The following is a 26,612-nucleotide window of genomic DNA, read 5'->3' as shown; positions in this document are numbered from 1 at the left end:
AACACTAAACAGCAATTTCATGGGCCCTAAGTAGAATTGCCACCTAGCTGGTATTTTGCTTGATGCCAATATTATTAATAAGGAAAAAACATGAAAATATTGGAGGCTGGAGAACTCAAACTTGAATAGAATCCAACAAATATCCCAATTACTTGTGTCCCTCATGGAATATGATCCTTTGAAAAATTCTGGGGGGAAATGGTCTTCATTTTTAAATATTGAGATTTCTCCTAAGGATCTCTTAAAAATAATGCAAAATTATAAAAAAAAAAAAACCATCTATCCTGAATCTTGTTGACCAACAGTTTTGATTCTTACATTTGGGTTATAGTACATTGTTTTGTGAATCTTCTAGTTCTAGAAAAGAATCTTATTGCCCAAAATTTAAGAAATTTAGGGGGTCCAAATTTATCTCAATATTTTCTCCTACAAACTCCGATCAAATCCACTCGGGTTTTTTGCGCTTATTTATTATTACATTTTCCCGCAAATTTGCTTTGCGGGAAAGAATCAGATTTTCATGATTTTTTAGGATTTTTCATCCAATTTCTTTTTTGATTTTTCACCTGAAAACTGATTTTTTTTCCCAAAAACTCTGAAAACTTTGGGGTATTGCACGAAACCCAGCGCACATTAAAAAATCATCGGGACTTCTCCCATTGACTTATATGCAACCTCGACAGGTCAGATTTTCCAATTTGAACTTTTCCATTCTCGGCTTTTAATAAATTCTAAAAATGTTTTGATTTTTTCCGATTTTATAAAAAAAAACTCACTAATTTGTAGGGATGCACCTAATCCACTATTTTGTATTCGGCCGAACCCCCGAATCCTTCACGAAGGATTCGGCCGAATACCAAACCTAATCCGAATCCTAATTTGCATATACAAATTAGGGGTGGGAAGGGGAAAACATTTTTTACTTCCAAAAAGTCAAGTAACTTCCCTCTCCGCCCCTAATTTGCATATGCAAATTAGGATTCGGTTCGGCCGAACAGAAGGATTCAGCCGAACAGAAGGATTCGGCCGAATCCGAATCCTGCTGAAAAAGGCCGAATCCTGGTCGAATCCCGAACCGAATCCTGGATTCGGTGCATCCCTACTAATTTTTTGTGATTTTTGCATTCGGAGTTTAGTAAATAATCCCCATAATGTTGACATTTTCCACTATATTTGGTCATGTCTAGTGATGGGTGAATTTATTCGCCAGGCACGGTTTCGCGGCAAAAATTTTTGACGCTGACGACAATTCTGATGCCAGCAGGAAATTCACGAATGAATGAAACGGGAGAAATTCAGCCATCACTAGTCATGTCCTCTTATCAAAATATTTTGGGAAAACATCAAGGAATTTATGAGAAAGGACACAAACTCCAAAATTAACCTTGTATCACAATTCGCACTGTATGATCTTATAGACTATCTTCAAGAATTGGATAAAGATTCAATCTCTGAAATGGTTAGTTTTTGTTTCTTGGTTATGGTAGCAACACGGAAGTCAATCTTTTTAAATTAGATTACAGATACTGTTGCTGTTTTGGAAATTGTTCTTCAACACATTTATAGCCTTAATTTCCACAACGCAGTTAGATATAAAGTAAGAGATCATCTGATAAGGAAAAGTTTTAAAACAAAATGGTCTATTTATTTAGAAACATTAAAGGGTACAATAAATCTATTTATTTATACATTTTTGGGTAAAGAATTTGGGTTCCAAAAGGTTTATGTTACCAGTCTAGGTGAAATTTGAATTTGTTACATTCACATATACATAATACTTTCCTTTTTAGATTTATGTCAGGCATAGAGGTGTAATTAAATATTTTGGCCACATGGTAGTCATTAGGTATTACTTATTACTAGTTTTTTTATCATATGAATTGTTAATTGCTGGATTATTTTAAAATTCAATAAAAAGAATTTGAAAAGAAAGAAAATATAGGAGGACCAGTATTTTTTTCTGGGAAAAGGTGTCAACCCTAGTCCCAAGAAATTGCTGTAAAGTCTTGAAGCCAGAGTATTGAGCAAATCGAGGTACAGACAAAATTTGGTTTCAAAACACAAATACAGAATGTATTTTCGACCACCTGTCACTCCAGGCACCAGGGCCGCCATCAGGGGGGCACAGGGGGTGTAACGGGCCCCTTGGCAGTGCCGAAAAGCCGAAGTCCTGAATTGTCGAAGTCAAGAAAAGAGCCGAACTGTGGAAGTCCCAAAGCCGTGAAAAGACCCAAAGTCACGGCAAGAGCCCAACTTGAAGTCCTGAAGCCGTGGAAAGACCTGAAGTCACAAAAAGAGCCGAACTTGAAGTCCTGAAGCCACGGAAAGACCTGAAGTCACAAAATGAGCCGAACTTGAAGTCCTGAAGCCGCGGAAAGACCCAAAGTCACGAAAAGAGACGAACTTGAAGTCCTGAAGCCGTGATAAGACCCAAAGTCATAGAAAGAGCCGAACTTGAAGTCCTCAAGCCACAAAAAGACCCAAAGTCACGGAAAGAGCCAAACTTGAAGTCCTGAAGCCGGGGAACGACCCAAAGCCACAAGTTCAGTTCTACTGAACACCAATGTGGGTTTTTTTTAAAAAAATTTAAAGCCCTAACCAATCTAACCAATCTATTATTTTAATACTCTATAGGCCCCTGCCACCACTGTTTTTTTTTCAAAAATATTCTCTGGGGCCCCTACCCTACATAGACCCCACCTCCCCTCCAGCCTAAGTGTTACCCCGGGCAAATGCCCCTAAGTCTTTACTTACCCCTCCGCAGTGTCGGACTGGCCCACCGGGATACCAGGAAAACTCCCGGTTGGCCCAGATGTCAATGGGCCCTTTTGCTTCTAACTATGTGGCCAATTTCATTGTCATTCCTTATTTCTTTATGGGAAAAATGCTTAATAATGGAAGAATACACTAAGTAAATATAAAAGACTAGAAGAATAAAGTGGTTGAGTGAGGAGAGGAGGAATACTAGTTTGGAAAGTGGGCCCACCGCCTAAGGTTTTCTGGTGGGCCCCTGGCATCCCAGTCCAACACTGCCCCTCCGTGCAGATTCTGTCCAGCGGAGTTCACAGGCGACATCTTCTTCTCTTCGGTAATCTTCGGAATGAGACCGGCGTAGCCAGGGCCGGATTAACATAGCGGGCACCCATAGGCCTGCTGATGTGTATCACCAATGTCCCCTTCCATTTATTTGCACACATTTGCATGCGTATCCCCAGTGCCTTGGTGGCCTTTACAAAGTTTCTAACTTCATTGGCTCTTGGCAGAGAGCAGAGAATAGTAACTTAAGATACATTTGTAACAGTTTTGTCTCTTGGGAGAAGGGCAATTCACCTTCATTACTTAAAGTGTAATAAAACACAAAAACTACAGAAATGTGTTCAAACTTTCATAACCTGATAAATTTTGTAAAATGGGTATGGTAATTAGGGGGGTGGCTGCAAAAAAGGGACATGGGGCTTGGGGGCCGTTTTGGGCGGGACAAATGTTGTTGTACGGCCCTATCAGGCAAACACAAGAGTAATTTCTGCACACAAGATATAACAACACAGTTTTTGTATTAGGGGCCAAAAAAAACTTTGCTAAGGAATGTCTGCCCCTCCAGCTGGTTTGTTCTGTGACTTCTTGAATCCCCAAAAAAGTTAGTCAGATGAAACAAATTATAATTCAGCAAGGGGCCACAGGTTAGGCTTCCCTTCACTAAAATTACTGGGGAAATTGCCTCAAAACCATATTTGCAAAAACAGTACAAAAAAATCATGTCGCTGGCCCTTTAAATATACACATGCACCAGATCCTTCTCTCTGAGGAAATGAAGCCCCACCCAATCACTAACCGCGACGCAAACGACTTTGACAGTTTCTATGACGCGCCTGGCCAGGGACTCACCTACTTTGACGTCACGAACAAGGCGAGGCTACACAGGCTACGCATACGTGGAACCCTAGCGACCACAGCTTGAATGAACAGCCAGTCCCAATACGCAAGCGCTGGAAAATTTGCGCATGCGCTTTAGTGTCACAATTTACCAGATTTCCTACTGCGCGTGCGGACATTGGAACGCAAACCCTGAGGTGAGTGCAGTGCGCACGCGCGGAGGTGACGCGTTTTGAGTTCCGGTCTCTGCGCTTGCGCGCTGTGACGGTGTCTTTCCGTGGCAGTGCGCGTGCGCGTTGTGACATCGGCAGGTCTCTGGTGAGAGAAAGTGTGTGTGTTTAAGCTCGCGAGTCCCCGGGGCCCGAGGAACGGATTTGGGAGCTCAAGATGCTCAACATGTGGAAAGTGCGGGAGCTGGTGGATAAAGCGTAAGTAGAATGGAACGGGGAAGAGGTTATGTAGGGCCGGTCTTGTCTGTTACATAAACAAGGCCTGTCAGGTGTCAGAGTGAAATAGCCTCACCCTTTGAGTTAAAGGAAATCTCTGCCCTGAAATTGTATGTCGCTTAAAGAACCAAGTCACTTCTCAGTGGATAATAATTAACATCTTAGTCCTTTTAAAGTTATTTGTAATTGAATCAGAGAGCAGTATCTGTCAGGCTGTGGCCTCTGACCCAATGTAGTAAAATGAGCTGATGACTGGACGTAAATTGCCTTTTGCTACGTTGTTTCAAGAGCCCAAACTAGACATAAACATAAAGAGAGAAATAGTTTGACTCTCAGTAACAATGACATGCCCAAATGACTTTGGTCATCAATGTACATTGGAATGGGGCTTAGAATTCTATTTTCTTTTAATTATGGGTGAAATCATCCTTTAATAACAGACTAGTGATACACTCACCTTCAGGAGACCCCTCTGCCCAGACCCTAAAGGTCTTTGGTAGATCCATCTGCCCAGGGGTGATCCTGACCCCTCCAACGCCTGAGGCAGCAGCAGTTGCTGCTGCTCCTCCCCTCCCCTCCCTGTGCGCTTACCATTTTGCACCTGAGGGGGTCCAGGGGGGATCCACGAGGGCAGCAGAGAGGGCCAGTACGCTAACGCAGAGAGCCTAACTGCACTCTCTGCGCTTTTGAAAATTTCGCTTCTGAAAATTTGGCTTTTAAAGTACCAGGAGCCCCTGGTAACACCCCTGGTACCTAGGGAGGCGCTGCCACCTCATCTCGCCTCATTGGCGAAACGCCCCTCCATCTGCCCAGACCCTTAAGGCCTTTGGCAGAACCTAAAGGCCTTTGGCAGACCCTAAGAGCCTTTAGCAGACTGCTCTGCCCAGACCCTAGAGGCAAGACCAATTTCCTGGGCCCCCTGGGCTGCACCCACCGCAAGCCCCACCTACAGGTCCGCCCCCCACACACAAAAAAATATTGTTGCTAGGGTTCCCACATGTTAATAAAAAATAAAAAGATATTGGTGGTCAGGGCCCCCCATAAAAAAAACATTTGTGGCCAGGGCCCCCCCCCATTAAAAAATATTGGTGGCTAGGACCCCACATGAGAAAAAAAAATGGTGGCCAAAATTAGTGGCCAGGCCCCTTAAACGTCCATGCCTTCCTGAAGTCAGCAGCTCTCAGAAAGATGGGGGGCTCGGCTAATCAAATAAATGTGGCGTGGCCGGGCCTACCTTACCCTCTGGGCCCCCTACAACTGTCCCCCCCTGATGGCTGCCCTGCCTAGAGGCCTTTGGCAGACCCCTCTGCCCAGACCTAGAGGCCTCTGGCAGATCTCTTTGCCCAGGCCATAGAGCTATATACAGTGACCATTAAGTGAACACTCGGTTTTTGCCCTAAACTCATAAATGCTAATCCTAATACCATTTGGGATTGGCCTACTATGGATGCGCCGAATCCAGGATTCGGTTCGGGATTCATTCAGGATTCGGCTTTTATCAGCAGGGTTCGGATTCGGCCGAATCCTTTTGCCTGGCCGAACCAAATCCGAACCCTAATATGCATATGGCTTTTTGTCACAAAACAAGGAAGTAAAAAATGTTTTCCCCTTCCCACCCCTAATTTGTATATGTAAATTGGGATTTGGTTCGGCATTCGGCCGAATCTTTCACAAAGGATTCGGGGGTTCGGCCTAATCCAAAAAAGTGGATTAGTTGCATCCCTAATCTTCATACTTTAGGTCTAATACAAAATCTTTTAAAAATTAAATAACTCCAGTAGGATGCTTTTGCCTTCAATAGGATTAATTTTATATGGATTCAGGGTTCAGCCGATTCCAAAATAGTGGATTCGGTACATCCCTAGCCTAAACCCTAAATAAACCCCTTTTGGCAGAGCTGTAAACATTATCCAGTAAAAGGAAACCATTGTGTTACTCCTGTGTCTTATGTATTTGTCTTATCTATCCAAAACATTATGTAAGTATATGATGCCTCACCACCACTCCCCTGATTGCAGCGAGTTTCCTTCTTACACAGTAACGTAACTTGGTGGGGGCGGGCCCTGGTGTGAGCCGTGCAGACGGGCCTGCACCCACCCTCGTGTGCGCAATTATACTGTGCCGCTGGCCGGGGGGCCCTGTGGGGGTGTGGGCCCTGGCCCATTTGCACCCCCTGCTCCCCCGGTAGTTACGCCCCTGTTCTTACAGTATAAAATAGTCATCAGAACAAGGTACATCTGTTTGGGTCACAAATCTTATTTACAACTTCATAGGTGTCCACTGAAAAAAAACCCTGAGACACTGTTGTAAAGTATAGGAGTTGCTTAATATTCTGCAGTCATCATCACGTTATAGTTTTAATTGTACAATATACCTATTTTACACTGCTGTAACCAATGTGGAGGTTTTTCTTTTTTCTTGTTTAACTTATCTTTGCTACTGATCAACTTTCTTAGCACCACCACTCCTTTTGTTTAAACTGATTTACTCCCTAGCACAGGATAGCTAGTATTGAAGCACAAATCTTGTTATGAAACTCAGTTTGTTTCTAATTCAGTATTTTGCTTCTAAACTAAAAAAAAATACAAGAATTCATTTTTTTTAATTACGTAAAATGGAGCCTCTTATATGATTAGTTGTAAATATCCATGTGCAGCACAAAATATGATATTTTTCAGAAATCATTTTCTGTAGAATTATGTATTGACTTTTAGTACATATATTCATATCAATCCTGCAATCATAGCTATACTTATTCCCACAATTCACATATCTTTGGGTTTAAAAACTTGCTGTGTCTACTGCTTGACGTAGGCAGATCAATGCTAATAGCCGACAAGGCCACTACGGGTTATGGCACTGGGCCTGTTGTTAGTAGACAAGTCCTAGTTTAAGAATCTTTACTTTTGCTATTATTAGTCTCATTATAGCACAGCTGCCTTGTCTGTTGATTCACTAAAATATTACACTTAAGATTATGTGCATTGTAAGTTATAATGTAATCACCAATTGCATCCAGCTCCACGAATAACTATTTTTCTTATTACCTTGAAAAGCAGTGCTCAAATTGTCCTTAAATTAGAATTAACTAGAGAAGTAGCTAGAAATGTTCTACATAATGTTATTGGCTTCTGTACCAGCCCAAGGCAACCACAGCCCTTTAGCAGTAAAGATCAGTGTCTCCAAAGATGCCCCAGTAGCTCCCATCTTCTTTTCTGCTGATTCGCTGCACATGCTCTGTGCTGCTGTCACTTACTGAGCTTAGGGACCCACTCACAATATACAGTACACATATAATAGAAATGTCACAATATAAGGCTGATTAGTAATTAATACAGATAATTACTACATGGCAGAACAGAAGCCAGTGCAATTAGCATCAGAATTTAAAAATCAGCAAACCTGTAGCATCAGCTTATATTACAGGCCAACATCATTTTCTGCTGGATAATTAGCGACGGCCCCTAAGCTTAGCTTCTCAACAGCCAATCAGAGCCCACTAAGCATGTGAGTGTCGCAGACACTTTCCAAGATGGTGACCCTTGTGACAAGTTTGAAGTCCTGGATCATTGCTGCTATTGACAAGCTGAAACTTTAGACTGGGGAAAATAGTTCAATATAAAAAATATGGCATTTTTAGCCATATTCATTTTAAGGGGGTACTTCTCATTTAAAGTGGTGGTTTATTGCTCATGTTTCTACACAGGCCCTCCCCTATTCATATTCTTGTCTTTTATTCAAAGCAGTGCATGGTTGCTAGGGTAATTTTGACTCTAGCAAACAGATTGCCGAAATTGCAAGCTGAAGAGCTGCTGGATAAAAAGCTAAATAATAATAAAAATGAAAATCTATTGCAAATATCACTCTTTAAAGGTGAGCAACTCCTTTGTTGGGATAGAATATGCTTTTGGGGACCTTTTACAATGCTGAATTTGTCATTTTCATTATGACGACTATGAAAGCACGCACAGAATAAGCAATAACCCAAAATAGTGGACGAGTAGCATCAACAGATCCTGTGGGTGAGGCATTTCACAGACAAATGAACTATACTCTGCTTATCAGTCCAGATAAAATATCCACTATATGCAGGAATTACTATTTGTTATAATGTGTGATTAAATCACAAAGGCACATAACTATGCCGGGTACATATTGTTCTTAAACTTTAATTTGCAGGATAGTATTTAGCTTTTTAAATCTAAAATAAAATGCGTGATGGCTTACCATGGTGGAGATTGAATTAGCACACACCTTTTACACATACTTTGCCTTAAATCCTACATTTAGTGCAGACCCAGCGACTGCTGTTCACCTTTAGCAAACTCTGTCAATCGCAGTTTACAAAACACCAACATTTACAGTGGAGGTGCTAATTATTGGAATCCTGTGAAACGAAGTGGTTGAGCCGGTTTTCATTTCTGTGTTGAAAGTAATTTATCTTTGATTGGTAAAACGGAGTATCGTATGTACAAAACAAACAAAGAAAAAAAAATCTGGTGTTTGTAGTTCTGCCCAAATAGCCAAAGGTTATTACTAGGAAATAATTCACCTTACGCATTGGTGCAAACCTTCGTACTACAGGGGCCCTCTTACAGTGAATATCTGTTCTTACGAAGCTGAAGACGAACAAAAGGCACTGGACAGACCTCCCAAATCCCACCACTGCACCTGTTGAAACATCCCCATTTTTCCTACCTCTATATACAAAGCAGGCCAGTTTTTTCTGGCCAAATATAATTTCTAGTGTAATCTGGGATTTCAAGAGGGTAATTTAAACAAATAGACCTTTGTTTTCTTATTATGAACTCTTTCGAATGAACTACCCTATCTTGATCCTATTGGTGAGACACATCAGGTATTCGTTTGCCTGCAAGCTAGAATGGCTGATTGCTTATTAAAGGGGTTGTTCACCTTCAAACAACTAGTTGTTTTCAGATAGATCAACAGAAATAACGACTTTTTCCAATTACTATTTTCTATGTGTCACCGTTTTTCTTATATTGAAGTGTAAAGAGTAATAATTCACCTTCTAAAGCATTTTTGGGAGGGGGGGTTGCCGACCCTATAAACTGTTCTATATAGATACATTTGTTATCTTTGTCCCAGAATCTCTAGGTTTCATTTCGAAGTATTTTTTTGGCTACTTCGACCATCGAATTAGCTACTTCGACCTTCGACTACGACTTTGACATCGAAACAAACTAAAATTCGTTCGACCATTCGATAGTCGGAGTACTGTCTCTTTAAAAAAAAAAACTTCGACCACCTAAAACCTACCGAGCACCAATGTTATCCTATGGGAAAGGTCCCCATAGGCTCTCCAAGCAATTTCTGACTGAAGGAAAATCGTTCCATCGATGGATTAAAATCGGATTCAATTGTTCGATCGAACGATTTTTCCTTCGATCGTTCGAGCGAATTGCGGTAAATCTTTTAAATTCGATATTCGAAGTCGAAGGATTTAACTTCGATGGTCAAATATGGGTTAATTAACCCTCGATATTCGACCCTTAGTAAATGTGCCCCTAAATGTTGCAGAATTGTAACTACAAAATTGTAGTTCAGAATCAGCACTTGAATTACTGAGCTGCCAGACTGAAACACCAGAGACAGGAACATTAAACTTTAAACTTAGATTTTGGAATAACAATAAAAAATAAATAATGGAAAGTACTTGAAAAAAGTCTTTATTTCCGGGGAACAATCTGAAAACAACTGAACTGGAGAAAGTGTTTGGAAGGTGAAGAACCCTAGCAACCATGCTAAGAGACTGGAATATGAATAGTAGAGGCCTGAATAGAAAGACCAGTAATAAAAAGTAGCAATAACAATACATTTGTAGCCTTACAGAGCATTTATTTTTATGGTCGGGTCAGTGACCCCCATTTGAAAGCTGGAAGAGTCAGTAGAAGACAGCAAATATTAAAACACTATAGAAAATAAATAATGAATTCCAACTGAAAAGTTGCTTAGAATTAGCCATTCTATAACATACTGAAAGTTAACTTAAAGGTGAACCACCCCTTTAACAATACCAGGGCTGTGATGTACACATTGTGCCGAGCAATCTGCTTGCGACTGGTTGGCTTATGACCCCAAAGACATAACTGTGGGCACTGGGCAAATCGAATTATGTTTAGAAACAGTATTGAGAAGAATCTTGCAGGCACCCACACACTGACTGCTAGTCTGCTTAGTTTGGTGGAAAATGCATGAATTGGAGCACCTGGTTGCTCCTTGCATTGCCAGCTTTCTGCAGGTAATATGTTTGAGAATTTTGCTGCTGTTTATATGAAGGTCATTGCACTAGTGCAGTTGTTCCCCAACCCCTTGGATGTTGCTCCCAGTGGCCTCGGTGCTTATTTTTGAATTCTTGGCTTGGGAACAAGTTTTGGTTGCATACAATCTGTGTGTATGCCAAACAGAGCCTCCTATAGGCTGCCAGTCCACATAGGGGCTACCAATATCCAACCACAGCCCTTACTTGGTACTCCCGGAACCATTTCATGCTTGCTCCCCAACTTTGTTTACAGTTGAATGTGGCTCATGAGAAAAAAAAAGTTTGGTGACCCCCTGATCTAATGGGGTTTAATTGTAGGATTAAGCTTTCTGCATCTGGATTGTTAGCCCACATTTACATTTTGATGGGTTTAACATTAGCTGCATCATAAATTCAGACTGCTGCTTTTTATTGTATTCGAGCGAATACACTGCCTGCAGTTTTGACATGAGGCTGGGACGGGCCTGACGGAGGATTTGCGCAAGATTTATGATTTTGCATCTTGAGATCTAATAGAGGCCTGTTTGTTCCTGGGATTTCAGAGTATGTTCCCCAGCAAGTTTCACAACTCTGTTTTATTTGCAGCTTGCTTGTTTTATGGTGCACTTTATGGCGTTGCATCTCTGAAAATACCTATGACAGTAATGGTTTTCAAAACATAAAGTATCTATATGTCATTATTAGAAATCATTATATCACAGCCCTAATATTTATACACATACCAGAGATGTTAGGAGAATAAGAAAACTCTGCATCTTTCTAGTTGTTAACTGTTGCTTGCATCATTTACTCTTGAAACGCTCATTCTGGAAGTAATGTGGAATGTTGAGAGTTGTAGTTTCCCACCGTTTTTACAGCAGATTTATATATTATCGTCAACTTCTACAGTCTGATTCGCTTGGTGCAAGTAGCCTTTTTTTAAATAAATTTCTTTTTTACATGTATGGGATCCATTATCTGGAAACCCATTATCCAGAAAGCTCTGAATTATGGAAAGGCCATCTCCCATAGACTCCATTATAATCAAACAATCCAAATTTTGTTAAAAATTATTTCCTTTTTCTCTGTAATAATAAAAAAGTTCCTTGAATGTGATCCACATATATAATTATATGTTATTATTAATTATAATAATATAATCCTTATTGGAAGCAAACCCAGCTTATTGGATTTATTTAATGTTTCCATGATTTTGTAGTAGACTTAGTTTATGAAGATCCAAATTATGGAAAGACCCATTATCCCCAGGTCCTGAGCATTCTGGATAACAGCTCCCATACCTGTATTTAAGGCTAAGTAAAGGGAAATGTTACCCAAAAACTGTTAAATACATAATAAAGGAAGGTGTCATTTTAATCAACTTTGCAATATTTATTAATTCAGAATTTCCAATAGTTTTCAAGTGATGTGTGAATTTGATTAAAGGTATGGAACCAGTTATCCAGAATGCTCCGGACCTGGGGCTTTCCAGATAAATGATCCTTATATAATATGTATGTATCTTCACTCCTTAAAGGAGTGGTTCACTTTTAACTTGGCTTTTAGTATGTTATAAAATGACTAATTTGAAGCAACTTTTCAATCGGTCTTCGTTATTGTTTTGTAGTTTTTTAATTATTTGCCGACTCCTTCTGACTCTTTCCAACTTTGAAATAGAGGTCACTGACCCCATCTAAAATCAAATGCACTGTTAGGCTACAAGCATATTGTTATTGCTATTTTTAATTACTGATCTTTCTATTCAGGCCCTCTCCTCTCCTCATTCCTCATTCAAATCAGTGCATGGTTGCTAGGGTAATTTGGACCATAGCAACCAGATTTCTTATTCTGCAAACTGAAGAGCTACTGAATAAAAAGCTAAATAACTGAAAAACCACAAATAAAAAATAAAAAAACAACTGCAAATTGTCTCTGAATACCACTCTCTATGTCATATTAAAAGCTAACTGAAAGGTGAACAACACTTCTACTAGAAAATCATGTAAACATTAAATAAACCCGAAGAGGATGGTTTTGCGTCAAATAAGGATTAATTATATCTTAGTTTAGATCATATATAAGGTGCTGTTTTATTATTATATAGAAGAAGGAAATTAAAAAAAAATGTTGATCATTTGGATAAAATGGAGTCTATAGGAGACGCCCATTCCATTAATATTGAGCTTTCCGGATACAGGGTGTCAGGATAACGGATCCCATACCTGTAAATGTTTGAACACATGAAACCAGTACCTGTTCTCTGGTTCTCACTCTTGAAAGAAAGTTTTTCGCCGGGTTGGTTATTTAGCTGGCTACTGCTACATTGTTATAGTAGTTGAGACCAGTAATGGAGCGAATATAAACTGCCAGACAGATACAGCTTTCAAAAACAATTACATTTTAAATGCCAATTAACAGTTTTAATGTACATTACAATGTTTTTTAGAAGCACTTTCATTATGAAAAAAAACAACCAGTTTTTTGGTGGCGGTCCTTTTCACCAACACGTAATTTTCCTGTTTTACCTGCATATTTTGTGCTGTGACTGTTGCATTGATTTACCCTTTGTACTTAGTAATACAATTCTGTTGCATAGGTCACAAAGAAAACCAGCGTGTTTGCAGTGTAAATAATTAGCCGGAGCTCTTCTTATCCAGAGAACACATTACCAATTACAATATATAAGAAAGCCTCTGATTTATGTAACAGTGAATTATGGATTTGGGTTTGGTAAAACCAACAGCTCTGCATGGTTTAAGGTCATAGGCCAAAAACGTAAAACTTAAAGGGGTTGTTCGCCTTGTTTTCAGATAGATTGCAAGAATTAAAGACTTTTTGTAATAATTGATATTTTTTCTAATACTGGAGTGTAGAATTAAATTTTTCACCTTCTGAAGCTGCTCTTCTGGGGGGGTCGCCGACTCTTTAACCGTTTAAATTGATACGTTTAGTTAACTTTGTCCCTGCTGAGCGGAATCCCTGAGTTTCATTAAGGGCAGCTGTTAGAATTAATATAATAGTTGCTAATATTACACAGATGCTGCTGAGAAATGTATCAACTAAATGTATCAATTAAATGTAGCAAATTGTAACAGTTCAGATGTTCCTGAAATACTGAGCTGCCAGACTGAAACACCAGAGAATCGAACATTAAACTTTTAAATGCCAAGTTCCATGCCCACATCTTAGATTTCCTGTTTGTTTGCTCAGCTATTTTAGAAGTTGTGAACCTGATCGAAAATTGGGTCAAATAATGTTTAGTTTTGTGTTTAGATATTGGAATGACATCCGCTTTCCTCCAATCCATAAGTACCATACCAGATGAAAGCAAATCTGAGAAATAGGGCTGATCTAAAACTGAACTGAACTCTCTTAGAACCTGGGGGTGTATGCCAACTGGCCCTGGTACCTTGTTTGTACACATTTTTATTAAAATAGTATGAATCATATCCTGAGTCAGCCACTGACTAGATTGAGCTGAGCCAACAGTGCAGCTATGAAGTGAGCCTGGGAACTCTGACTCCGGATTTAGTAAATGTAGTAAATAGCGGATTAGGCTCTTTGCAGCCCCGGGTGCAAGCCGTACCCCCTGCCAGGGCAAAGTATACATGTAGCGAATAAAGCAGCAGCAGTCCAGTATATAGAAAAATTTGCAAAACTTTACTCAAATGCCATAGGCAACGTTTCGGGCTACGCAGGCCCTTTGTCAAGCCATGACTTGACAAAGGGCCTGCGTAGCCCGAAACGTTGCCTATGGCATTTGAGTAAAGTTTTGCAAATTTTTCTATATACTGGAGTGCTGCTGCTTTATTCGCTACATCTGACTCCGGATTTAGCACATTTGCCTTTTCTCTATCTGTTACAACCATACTGGTATCATTATTTAAATGAGCAACACTCTCAACCCACATCTTTTTATACTTAAAAAACTTTTTGGGCTTAGTCTTAGCCTCAGCCACAATGCGCTCCTCATTTCCTATCTTTGCCTTCTGGATTGCTGTTTAGCAACATTTATTATAGTGTTTATATTCGTTGAATGCAGCTACTGTCCCCACAGACTTTTAGTTTTTAAATGCCTTTCTCGTCTTTCCTATTAACTTCTTTACTACTATATTAAGCCACTTTTACCCAGGGGTCATTAGAGATCACTAGATCCAGTATAGCATTTTTTCTGTTGCTATAAAATTGTCATTCAACAAGTTTATAAACTTATTCCCATTAACTGTCCTGGCAGTACTGTTGCTTCAGTCAGTATCTGGGTCATTAAAACCCCCCATTATCATTAGGACCGTGGCCTCCTCCTCCTCACTTACATTAGGGGGTCTATAGCATACCTCTATTATTAATTTGCTGGACTTTTTACAATCAATGAATAGCTCCACCCATAAGACTTCAGTCCCCTCCTTTTATGACATCATAATCATAAATATAAAGAAAAGGGGTTACAGGAAATGGCTTTGTGGGGTTTATTTTCTATTCCCCCTCATATTGTACAAGCTTACTCACATGCTTCCCAATCCCGTGACTAAAGGATTGTGTCCCTCCTTGATAAAGTTCCAGCAAATACCTTACATTATACATACAGCAGGAATCCAAGGAGGAGGTCAAAGCTTGATCGCTTAGTCTGATTAGTGGCTTATTTCTCTATTAACCAGCAGGCAGGGATTTAAAGGTGTAATCATGAAGGCCTTTAAAAAAAAAAAAAAAAAAAAAAGTGTGTAAATTGTATGGCTGACTTAAATGCTCACAGAATTCCCTTGTTTACACCCTTAAATTAAACATTGTAATTAGCATTATTTAAGAAAGCAATTGAAGCTTAGCAGGTACTGTATGCCCACAAACACACAAGGAATCCTATTTCCATTTGCTAACTATAGACGCAGATTACAGTCGCTTAATTGAAACAAGGAGTTAAAAAAAAAACGTTAAACAAAATAGCACCTAGATAATCTTGCCTTCCAATTTATTATGCCTGGTCTCCCCATATTTCGTTGGGCATTCTTTAAAGGGATTCTGTCAGGATTTTATGATGTATTTTTTATTTCTAAATTACACTGTTTATGCTGCAAATAATTCACTCTACAATATAAAATTTAATTCCTAACAAGTGTATTTTTTTTTAGTTGTAATATTGGTGTGTAGGTGCATCTCAATTTGCCTGGTCATGTGCTTTCAGAAAGAGCCAGCACTTTAGGATGGAACTGCTTTCAAAGAGGCTATTGTTTCTCCTACTTAATGTAACTGAAGAAGTTGCAGTGGGACATGGATTTTTACTATTGAGTGTTGTTCTTATATCTACCAGGGAGCTTTTATCTGGTTACCTTCTCTTTGTTCTGCTGATTAGCTTCTGGGAGGGGGGAGAAGGGAGGAGGTGATATCACACCAAATTGCAGTGCAGCAGTAAAGGGTGATATGGGGTTAGTATGTACTACTTTTAACATGTTATTATGTTAAATTGAGTAAACATTTGAATTTTATGAATATAATTCGGGCTATGGGACATATATTTTGTTTAACAGCAGTAAAGAGTGACTGAAGTTTATCAGAGCACAAGTCACATGACTGGGGTCACCTGGGAATGTCTAGCGGCATGTCAGATTTCAAAATTTAATATAAAAAAATCAGTTTGCTCTTTTGAAAAATGGATTTTAATTTAGCAGCAGCACTATTAACTGATGCCTTTTGAAAAAAACATGTTTTCCCATGACAGTATCCCTTTAACATATATAATAATGGGTTATATAATAATGGGTAATTAAGCTGGACTACAACAGCCACCATGCACTAACCCATTATTAAAAATCTGAAAAGACTAACAAGTAAGGCCTTGTGCACTCCTGTCTTTTAATGGAGAAGAAAAGTCTTCCACTTGGGGATGCCAAATGTTAGGCACCCGCCAAATGATTGTATTTACTTACCTGAATCCCTGGGCCAGTGCTCCTTTCAGCAGAAAACTGCACCGGCCCAGGGTTATTCCAGTGAGCACTAAGGATCGATCCACTTACATGCACAGTAGAGTGAAAAGCCAAACTTAAACTAAAAAGTCGGCTATTTCATTGTACTGCGCATGCGTCTGCCCTGGGAAATTTGAAATATTAATGAACTACGTTACAATCTGCAATTAAATGTAAACTATGAAAATCATTCAAAAAACCTTTTAAAGGTACCTTTTAGTATGTTAGAGAATGACCAATTCTAAGCAACTTTTCAATTGGTCTTCATTATTTGATTTTTATACTCTCTGAATTATGGGCCTTTTAATTCTAAATATTTTCAGCTTTCAAATGGGGGTCACTGACCCCGACTAAAATCCAAATGCTCTGTAAGGCCACAGATGTATTGCTATTATTACTTTTCATTACTCTACTTTCTATTCAGGCCCTCTCCTATTCATATTCCAATCTCTTATTCAAATCAGTGCACGGTTGCTAGGGTAATTTGGACCCCGGCCACCAGATTGCTGAAATTGCAAACTGTAGAGCTGCTGAATAAAAAGCTAAATAACGCAAAATCCACAAATAATAAAAAATGAAAACCAATTGCACATGATCTCAGAATATCACTCTCTGCATCATATTAAGAGGCCCATTTATCATTTTTCTCAATATTTTCTGAAAACCACTCCGACCACATCCGTACATGTTTTTTCTCTTACTTATAAATGCACGAAATTTTGTTTGCTGGGGAAAAAAACAGAATAGTTTGTGAAGAAACGAATCATACCAATTTTTCCGATTTTCCATTTGAAAACTCCGATTTTTTTCAGTTTTTTGCCCGAAAACCACGAAATCTTCAGAATATTGTACAAAATCCAGTGCAGATCAAAATATCTTTTAATTTATATGCAGCCTTGGCAGGTCTGAGATGCCGGATTTTTGGATTCATACTTTTCAATCCCGAAATATTTGTGCTTTTTTTTCCCACTAAAAATTCAGATTCTTTACTAAAAACACAATTTTTTCAGGTTTTTGGCCCTTTAAAGTTTATTTAAAGGCGAACAGCCTCTTTAAAGGATATTTTAGAGATATAAGCAAATCTGATCAGTTTCCCCTGACTTTATCATTACTTTCTGATTATCAGATCACGTTTCTCAGAATATCACAAAGCAGATCTATAAAGGAGAAAACAAATGCTTCGTATATAAGGGCAGAATGCGTATTTGCATCACAACCCGTTCGGGTTATGTGAGATTAAAATGACTGATGATGGCTTGACCCGCCTCCTGAGGTTGGAACTGACGCCATTTTGTTCTTCAGTTAAACAACAGAAGCCAGTGGCTGATGGATGACTTTGATGTTTATCTGTGGCCTGTCATGGCCCCAACCTACTTGTTGCGTATCAACAATTGTGGTCTTGGTTACTGTCAACAAAAACCTCTTTTTTCAAGAAGAAAACAGTGGTTGCCTAGGTAACTGCCAGCACTTCTGTCCACACACTTGGAAGCACATTTATCAAAGGTCAAATTTCGAATTCATGTACATTTCTTTAACGCTATTAAATTTGAATATACTCGAAATTCGATTGGGTGGTTATTTAATAAAAAAAAAAAAATCTAATATCTAAAATATTACAGACCCGAAAACTTGAATCGCATTCGACTAAACTCTAATCAAGTTTTATACCCTGAAAAAAAAAAAAACCCTCAAGTGTCAGGAAGGCTAGTAACATCTTCAAATTGGTCACTGGACCTCTCACATTGACTTCTACATGAACTCGGCAAGTTTTAGGAGGCAATAGTCAAATTCAAATTTTTAATGGCAAGGTTAGATAAATTGAAATTCTAATCGAGTGGATTATTCAGAATTCGAATTTGAGAGTTTTGACCATAACAATTTTTAGAAAATTGGAATTCAAATTTTCAATTTGACCTTTAAAAAAATTTCGAAAGGACCATGTAGGTTTCTGCCAATTCATAGAACATGCTCTGAGCTGCTGTTAATTTCTGATTACCCCTAAGCGTAGCTTCGCACCAGCTGCCCAAAACACACTGAGCATGTGCAGTGCCACTGACACACAAAATTTGCACTAACAAGAGAGGGGGTCTGGCCCAGTGGGGGCCCATGAGGGTCGAGGCCCACCGGGTTTTTTCCCGTTGTCCCGCTGGGCCAGTCCGACACTGGCTGAACCTCTGGGACACAAAAACAAGTTGAATATATAAAATACTGCATTTCTGTCTATAATCTTTATTTAGGTTTTAGTTCTCCTTTAAGTCTTACAAAAAACAGTTAACAAATAAAAAATGTAATCGCTATTGGGAAAAAAAGTGCTTATTTCAGGCTTACTACTAGAATTTTTTTTTTTTAAAGGAGGTTGTTCACCTTTAAATTAACTGTTCGTATGATGTAGAGAGTAGGGATGCACCGAATCCAGGATTCGGTTCGGGATTCGGCCAGGATTCTGCCTTTTTCAACAGGATTCGGATTCAGCCGAATCCTTCTGCCCAGCCAAACCGAATCCGAATCTTAATTTGCATATGCAAATTAGGGGCAGGGAGGGAAATTGTGTGACTTTTTGTCAGAAAACAAGGAAGTAAAAAAAATTTCCCTTTCCTACCCCTTATTTGCATATGCTTATTAGGATTCGGTTCAGTATTCGGCCGAATCTTTGACAGAGGATTCGGGGGTTCGGCCGAATCCAAAATAGTGGATTCGGTGCATCCCTAGTAGAGAGTGATGATCTGAGACAATTTGCGATTGGTTTTCATTTTTTATTATTTGTGCTTTTTGAGTTATTTAGCTTTCTATTCCACAGCTTTCCAGTTGCAATCAGGCCCGGACTGGCAATCTGGGGCTGCTATGAGGTGCCATAGAAAGTCAGTATTTAGTGGGCTGGTGGGGGCTGTTTGGGCCTCTGTGTACCTGAAATGCCAGGGCCTATTTAAATTCTCAGTCCGGTCCTGGTTGCAATTTCAGCAATCCGGTTGCTAAGGTACAAAGTACCCTAGCGACCATGCATTGATTTAAATAAGAGACTGTAATAAGAACAGGAAAGGGTCTGAATAGAAAGATGAGTAATATAAAGTAGCAATAACAAAAAAATGTGTAGCCTTACAGAGCATTTGTATTTAGATGGGGTCAGTGACCCCCGTATGAAAGCTAGAGTCAGAAGAAGAAGGCATAATTCAAGAACTGTAAAAAAGAAAAAAATGAAGGCCAGTTGAAAAGTTGCTTAGAATTAGCCACTCTATAACACACTAAAAGTTAACTGAAAGGTGAACCACCCCTTTAAAGATAACTGCAGTGATCTTTGGCCGGAAATCATCCTCCTAACTGGCGGTGAAACTGAGTTTATATGGAGCTGCGAAACATTACCGGCTTTTCTGCTCTTGCATCAGTGCTCCTGAGACTGTGACTTACAGAGCCGTCAGACTAGTTGGTGCACATTGTGTCTCTGGGGGATGGGAATAAGACTTAGTCAGCCTTATAGACAAACGAATGCTCATTCAGGTTTCTCTGCCTGAGTTTCAGTTAACCCTTAAAGTACCTGAGAGAAAAGGAGCAAAACCAGTCTCTAAGCTGATTTTACAGAGTCTGCCTTGTTTATTCACCAGACATTGTTTTATGCGGCTGCAGCAATGCAATGAAAAATCGCCTGCAGCAATGCACTGGCGGCGCTTCGATTTCCGAAGGCAACTTCGGGCGACTTCAGAAATTTAAGCGCTGCCAGTGCATTGCTGCAGGCGATTTTTCATTTTAGCAGGTGGAAGGCAGTTCGGGGAGATTGTTGCCCCGAAGAAGAGGCGATTAGTCTCCAGGCGACTAAATCTCCCGAATCTGCCCGTGTGCTAAAGACCTTATACTTACAGATATTATGCTTTATTATTAGTAGGAATGCACCGAATCCACTATTTTGGATTTGGCGGAACCCATACCTCCAACATTTTGGAAATAAAAAGAGGGACAAAGAAGTTGGCGCACAAAGCGCAGAATTTTTTTTGACCACACCCATTTTTGTGACCCCCTCATTACCATGTTCATTTTACAAAAATTGGCAGGTTATGAAAGTTTGAACATATTTTTTTTCAGTTATTACAGTTTTGCTAATGAAGGCGAATTGCCCTTTAAGCTGTGTATGTGTGTCTAAATTTTTCCCAAGGGACCTGTTATTTTATATTGTTACAATTACTTATTTGCTTATCTAGAAATTGTTACAAAAGTATCTTATCTGAAGCTGTGGCTGTTCTGGGCTCTCTGCCAAAAGACAATAAAGTTGGAAACTTCCACCCATATGTAATATAAGGCACTAAGTTTGCCCCAGAGCAGCAACCCATAGCAACCAATGAGATGTTTACATTTAAACAGGCGACTGGTAAATTCCGCCAGCTGATTGGTTGCTATGGGTTACTGCCCCTTGGCAAACTCAGTGCCTTTTGTTACATAACCCCCTTTGTTTCTTTTTCTGGCTGTTCAGTGCAGAGAAAAACTGGACTTTCCAGTACAAATGAGGGACTGTGGGTTGAGCTGTCAAAAGAGGGACTGCCCCTCTAAAAATTTGACAGTTGGGAGGTATGCGAACCCCCGAATCCTTTGCGAAAGATTCGGCCAAATACTGAATCCGAATCCTTACATATGCAAATTAGTGCTGGGAAGGGGAAAACATTTTTACTTCCTTGTATTCTGACAAAAAGTCATGCTATTTCCCTCCCTGCCCCTAATTTGCATATGACAAATACCTAATAAGTAGGGATGCACCGAATCTAGTATTCGCTTCAGGATTCTGCCGTTTTCAGCAGGATTTGGATTCGGCCGAATCTATCTGCCGGCCGAACCGAATCCGAATCCTAATTGGTTTGGCCGGCAGATAGATTCGGCCGAATCCAAATCGAATACTGGATTCGTTGCATCCCTACTTATTAGGTATTTGTCACTGGAGCAGTCTATTATTATCCTATACATACTATATTTATCTATATACATTCTATATATATATTCAATCTCTCTGGATCTGATTGACATGAGAAGCTGCGACTATAAGACTATAAGTCTTAAATCACAGCAAGTAGACTAACCATCCCTGGAGAGAATATTGTTACTGATATTGATAGGATTATTGGCATCAGATGATCGCCATGATTTTGTTGCTTTGAAATCACCAGTGTCAGATTGCCCATAGCAAGAATTTATCCTTGTTCCAAGACTACATTGCTTTCTATAAAGCCATGCCATTAGACTGTGGGTTAGTTTAAAGGGATACTGTCATGGGAAAAGAACACATCAGTTAATAGTGCTGCTCCAGCAGAATTCTTTACTGAAATCTATTTCCCAAAAGAGCAAACTGATTTTTTTTTATATTTAATTTTGAAATCTGACATGGAGCTAGACATATTGTTAGTTTCCCTGCTGTCCCCAGTCACGTGACTTGTGCTCTGATAAACTTCAGTCACTCTTTACTGCTGTACTGCAAGTTGAACTGATATCACCCCCTCCCTTCCCCCCCCAGCAGCCCAACAACATAACAATGGGACAGTAACGAGATAGCAGCTCCCTAGCACCAAAAAATACACTTGCTGGTTCATGAATTAAATTCTATATTGCAGTGTAAACAGTGTCATTTAGAAATAAAAACTACATCATAAAACTCATGACAGAATCCCTGTATTGACATTGTTTAGTGTAATTTCCTGGTTAAGGGATGAATTATGGTATGTGTTTTGTTTTAGAAATGATTCATAGGTAATTATCAGATTTCATTGGCCATAAACCTTAACTTCATATTAATCCCCTTGGTTTAGGAATTAGATGTTGGATATGAAAATGCTTGTGAGTTTTTGCTCATCCGCAGTCCAGGATTGTTACTGAAATGTCACGATGTCTTTGATCTCTTTCACTGAACAGCCAGAAAAAGATACAAAGTTTCTAAAACTTAATTAGAGAGCTCAGAATATGTGGCAGGTGCACTTAGATACTTTTGTAATAATTTAAGATAAGCAACGAAACAATTGTAGCAATTTAAGATAAGCAGGTCTCTTTGGAAAACTCTGACTTGCAGCTTTAAGGGCAAAGCTGTAATAAAACAAAAAACACAGAAATGTGTTTCATAACCTGCCAAATTTTATAAAATGGACATGGTAATTAGGGGGTAAAAAAATTATTTTGTCCTTCTTTCTATTTCCAAAATGTCGGAAGGTATGTTAAAGGGGTAGGCTGCTCCAATTAAAAGGCTTGTTCACCTTTAAATTAACTTTAAGTATGATGTAGAGAGTAGGGATGCACCGAATCCAGTATTTGAGATTCGGCCGAATCCTTGGTGAAAGATTCGGACGAATACCGAACCGAATCAGGAAAGGAAAAAGTGGAAAACATTCTTCTCTTGTGACGAAAAGTCACGTGATCTCCCTACCTGCCCCTAATTTACATATGCAAATTAGGATTCGGCCAGGCACACGGATTTGACCGAATCCTGCTGAAAAAGGCCAAATCCCAAACCGGATCCTGGATTCGGTGCATCCTTAGTAGAGAGGGATATTCTGTAACAATTTGCCATTGGTTTTCATTTTTTATTACTTGTTCTTTTTGAGTTATTTAGCTTTTTATTCAGCAGCTCTCCAGTTTGCAATTTCAACAGTCTGGTTGCTAAAGTAAAAAATGACCCTATAACAGATATGAACAGAAGAGGACCTGAATAAAAAGATGAGTAATACGAAGTAGCGATAACAATACATTTGTTGCCTTACAGAGCATTTGGTTTTAGATGGGGTCAGTGACCCTCATTTGAAAGTTGGAAAGAGTCAGAAGAAGGTGGCACATGATTCAAAAACTTTAAAAAAAAAAAAGAAGAAAAGATGAAGACTAATTGAAAAGTTGGTTAGAATTTGCCATTCTTTAACATAGGGAACATTAACTTAAAGGTAAACCTCTACTTTAACACCATTGGGGCCTCCAGAGAACCTGTCTCGTGTAGTCATAGGGCTTTTCATAACTTGTAGTCCTGTTTATAGGAATTTAAAAATTAGCCACAGTATTGTACAATGTAGGGAGTTGCTGTTAGACATAGGTGAGGCTCTAGTGTTCATTGGCGTGTCCTGTCTGGTGTTTGCCTTTAAGGCAATACTGCAATGGAATGTAGCTTGCTTGTCCCTTGTACTTGTAACATTGCTCTTTGTATACAACATTCACATGACTATAAAGTGACACGCGGACACAATGCCCTACCCCTCATTTCCCTCTTTCTGGCTCAATGTGGCCTTTGTTTAATCTCTTAAACACTATCCGGTTACCCGGGCTTGAGTTACAGGATGCTGAAGTCCTGTTCAATGTACTGTCAGTTCCTATGCGTGTTTACTTGTGCAATAATTCATTAAATTGCAGCCATCCGTCTCAAACTGTCACTGAGATAACACGGCAGTTGGGATCTATAAAAGCAAATCTACGTGTTGAGAGGAGGTGTTTATTTTTGAGATTTATGGTGGTGGCAGACGAGGCTACTGGGGGAGATTAGTCGCCAGCGACAAATCACCTCATCTACGGGCAACTAATCTCCCCTAAATGCCTTTCTGCCGGCTAGAAGTGGTCAGTAAAAATGGGGGGTTATTTATCAAAATCCAAATTTATCCCATTATTTTATGAAATATACTCCGACCAAATCCACACGGGTTATTTATCAATAGATTTTCCCGAAAAATTCCAGTTCGGGGAAAAAAAACTCGAAAACCGTCCGAAAATTTGAATCGTACAAATTTTTGGATTTTTGCCCGAAAACCATGCAAACTTAGAATTTTTGCACGAAATCCAGCACAGATCAGGATATCTTCGGAACTTCTCCCATTAACGTATATACTACCTCAGCAGGTCTGAGATGCCGGATTTCGGATTTTGACTTATTCCATTCTCAGGGTATAATAAATTGAAAAAAAATTTAGTTTTTTTTTCACTAAAATCAGATTTTATAGTAAAAAAAACCTAGAATTTTTCAAGTTTTTGGCATTCGAAACTTTAATAAATAACCCCAGTAGTGTTTAATTTTTCTCAGGCTATCTAATAATTATTGGGGCCTAATATTAACTGCAGGACAGGCCTAGCTCAAGGACAGTATAAGAGTATGAGACTGAGTAGTTAAATTATTGACCCATGTATGGGGCCAAATGACAGATTCCTTGATGTATAACTGGCCAGGGCTCAGACATTTTGATCAGACTAAGGGGATAATCCTGTCATATGAGGACTATATACTTGCTTCTCTCTGGAGGTCCCCCATGTGATCCGAATATTGGTCCAAATATCCAAATATCCCAGATCATTGTATTAGTCCCATCACCTGGTTGAATGGCAAACTTTTCAATCAAACCAAATCTTCTGGTGTATGATAGTGGTGAGTGCACCAAACAGAGGAATCTTCCATTGACCGGTTTTAGTTCCATTAAAGGAGAAGGAAAGGCTAAACTTAAGCTTTATTAGAAAGGTCTATATAAATACACCAGTAAACCCTCAAAGTAATGCTGCTCTGAGTCCTCTATCAAAAGAAACACCACATTTCTTTCCTTCTATTGTGTACTCATGGGCTTCTGTATCAGACTTCCTGTTTTCAGCTTCAACCTCCAGGGCTAGGGCTTGAGCATGCTCAGTTTGCTCCTCTCCCCCTCCCCCCTCCCCTCCCTGCTGTAATCTGAGCCCAGAGCTATGAGTGAGCAGAGAGAGACTTAGGCAGGAAGTGATGTCACACCAAGCCAATATGGCAGCTGCTATCCTAAACAAACAGAGAACACTTCTAGAGCTGTTTACTCAAATCAGCACTGGACCTTATCATCCCTTATCCTCCCTCGTTACCAGTTTGTGTAGAAATGACATTGGATTGATTTGGTCAGTATAGTTTTGCCATTATACATTGCTCTCAACTCCTCTGAGGGACAAGGGAAAATTGAGTGAAGTGCATTTTGGTCTGTGACCCTGTACCCTGTTTGTGATGTCATCAAGTCATACACCCCCAACTCCAAATGTGTGGGGATAGTAAATGGCAACGGCTTACCTGCATGGATCTTGAAACCCACATGTGAATGAGTCCTTTGGGTATTTTAATATAAATTACCCATTACAGGTATAGGACCTGTTATCCAGAATGCTCGGGGCCTGGGGTTTTCCGGATAACGGATCTTTCCTTAATTTGGATCGTCATACCTTAAGTCTACTAGAAAAATATGTAAACATTAAATAAAGCCAATAGGCTGGTTTTGCTTCCAATAAGGATTAATTATATCTTAGTTGGGATCAAGTGCAAGCTACTGTTTTAGAGAAAAAGGAAATCATTTCTAAAAATTTGGATTGTGGATAAAAATGGAGTCTATGTGAGACGTCCTTTCCATAATTCGGAACTTTCTGGATAACGGGTTTCCGGATAACCAATCCCATGCCTGTACTATCCAACCAATAGCCTTCCTCTTAGCCACCTCACTTGCCCATGCGTTTTATCTGTTTCTCTCGTATGACTTATGTTGCATGAGATAAATCCCCAAGGGAAAGGAAGCACACACCCTAGAGTGAATACAGCACCCTCCCAACTCTAAATAAAGATCTTCTTCCCTCAGATGTTTAAATGGATATTAATATTAAGAATGAACTACGAGAGGCCTTTAAGAATAAAAAAACAAGACTGATTCATTGGGTTCCTGGAAATGAAGGCTCGCTACCTCTCCTCAGTCCTTCCAGGAAAGCCAGCATGTGATGTACCCAATTATCTCCTTCAGGCTTCCCTACTAATTTGTTTGTGGTGAGAACAGTAGCACATTGCAACCTAAAGAGTGTGGATCATCTGTCCCTGTATTCTTCCTGTTTCTAAAGGAAAAATATACTTACTTTATGGTAGGGATTATGTTCTTGAATTTCACTTAAATTGAGGATTGTTAGCTTGTTATAAGTAAAAAACCAACCACATAGCGATCATTATGTTTTTCCGGAAATGGCATGTTTGTAAGTCTCTGAAGACAAGGGCCAGAAAGATATGGTATGAGGGTTCAACCAACCAATGGACATTTTCCATCAGGGCTTAAAGGGATACCATCATGTTTTTTTTCACCCAAAATACATCAGTTAATAGTGCTG

The 26,612-nt window shown here is 39.4% G+C and overlaps 1 protein-coding gene across 1 annotated transcript in view; it reads left to right on the top strand.

Moving 5' to 3' along the window:
- Positions 1-4,193: 4,193 nt before the first annotated feature.
- Positions 4,194-26,612, top strand: part of clint1.S (clathrin interactor 1 S homeolog) — a gene marked incomplete in the record, with an annotated part of 48,016 nt that continues 25,597 nt past the window's right edge. The window contains 1 exon segment of the mRNA NM_001094571.1: positions 4,194-4,301. Within this exon segment, the coding sequence (NP_001088040.1) occupies positions 4,261-4,301 (41 nt within the window).

The sequence above is a fragment of the Xenopus laevis genome, chromosome 3S, assembly GCF_017654675.1.
Source record: "Xenopus laevis strain J_2021 chromosome 3S, Xenopus_laevis_v10.1, whole genome shotgun sequence".
NCBI classification, from domain to species: domain Eukaryota; kingdom Metazoa; phylum Chordata; class Amphibia; order Anura; family Pipidae; genus Xenopus; species Xenopus laevis.
This window is presented reverse-complemented; position numbering and strand designations above follow the sequence as displayed.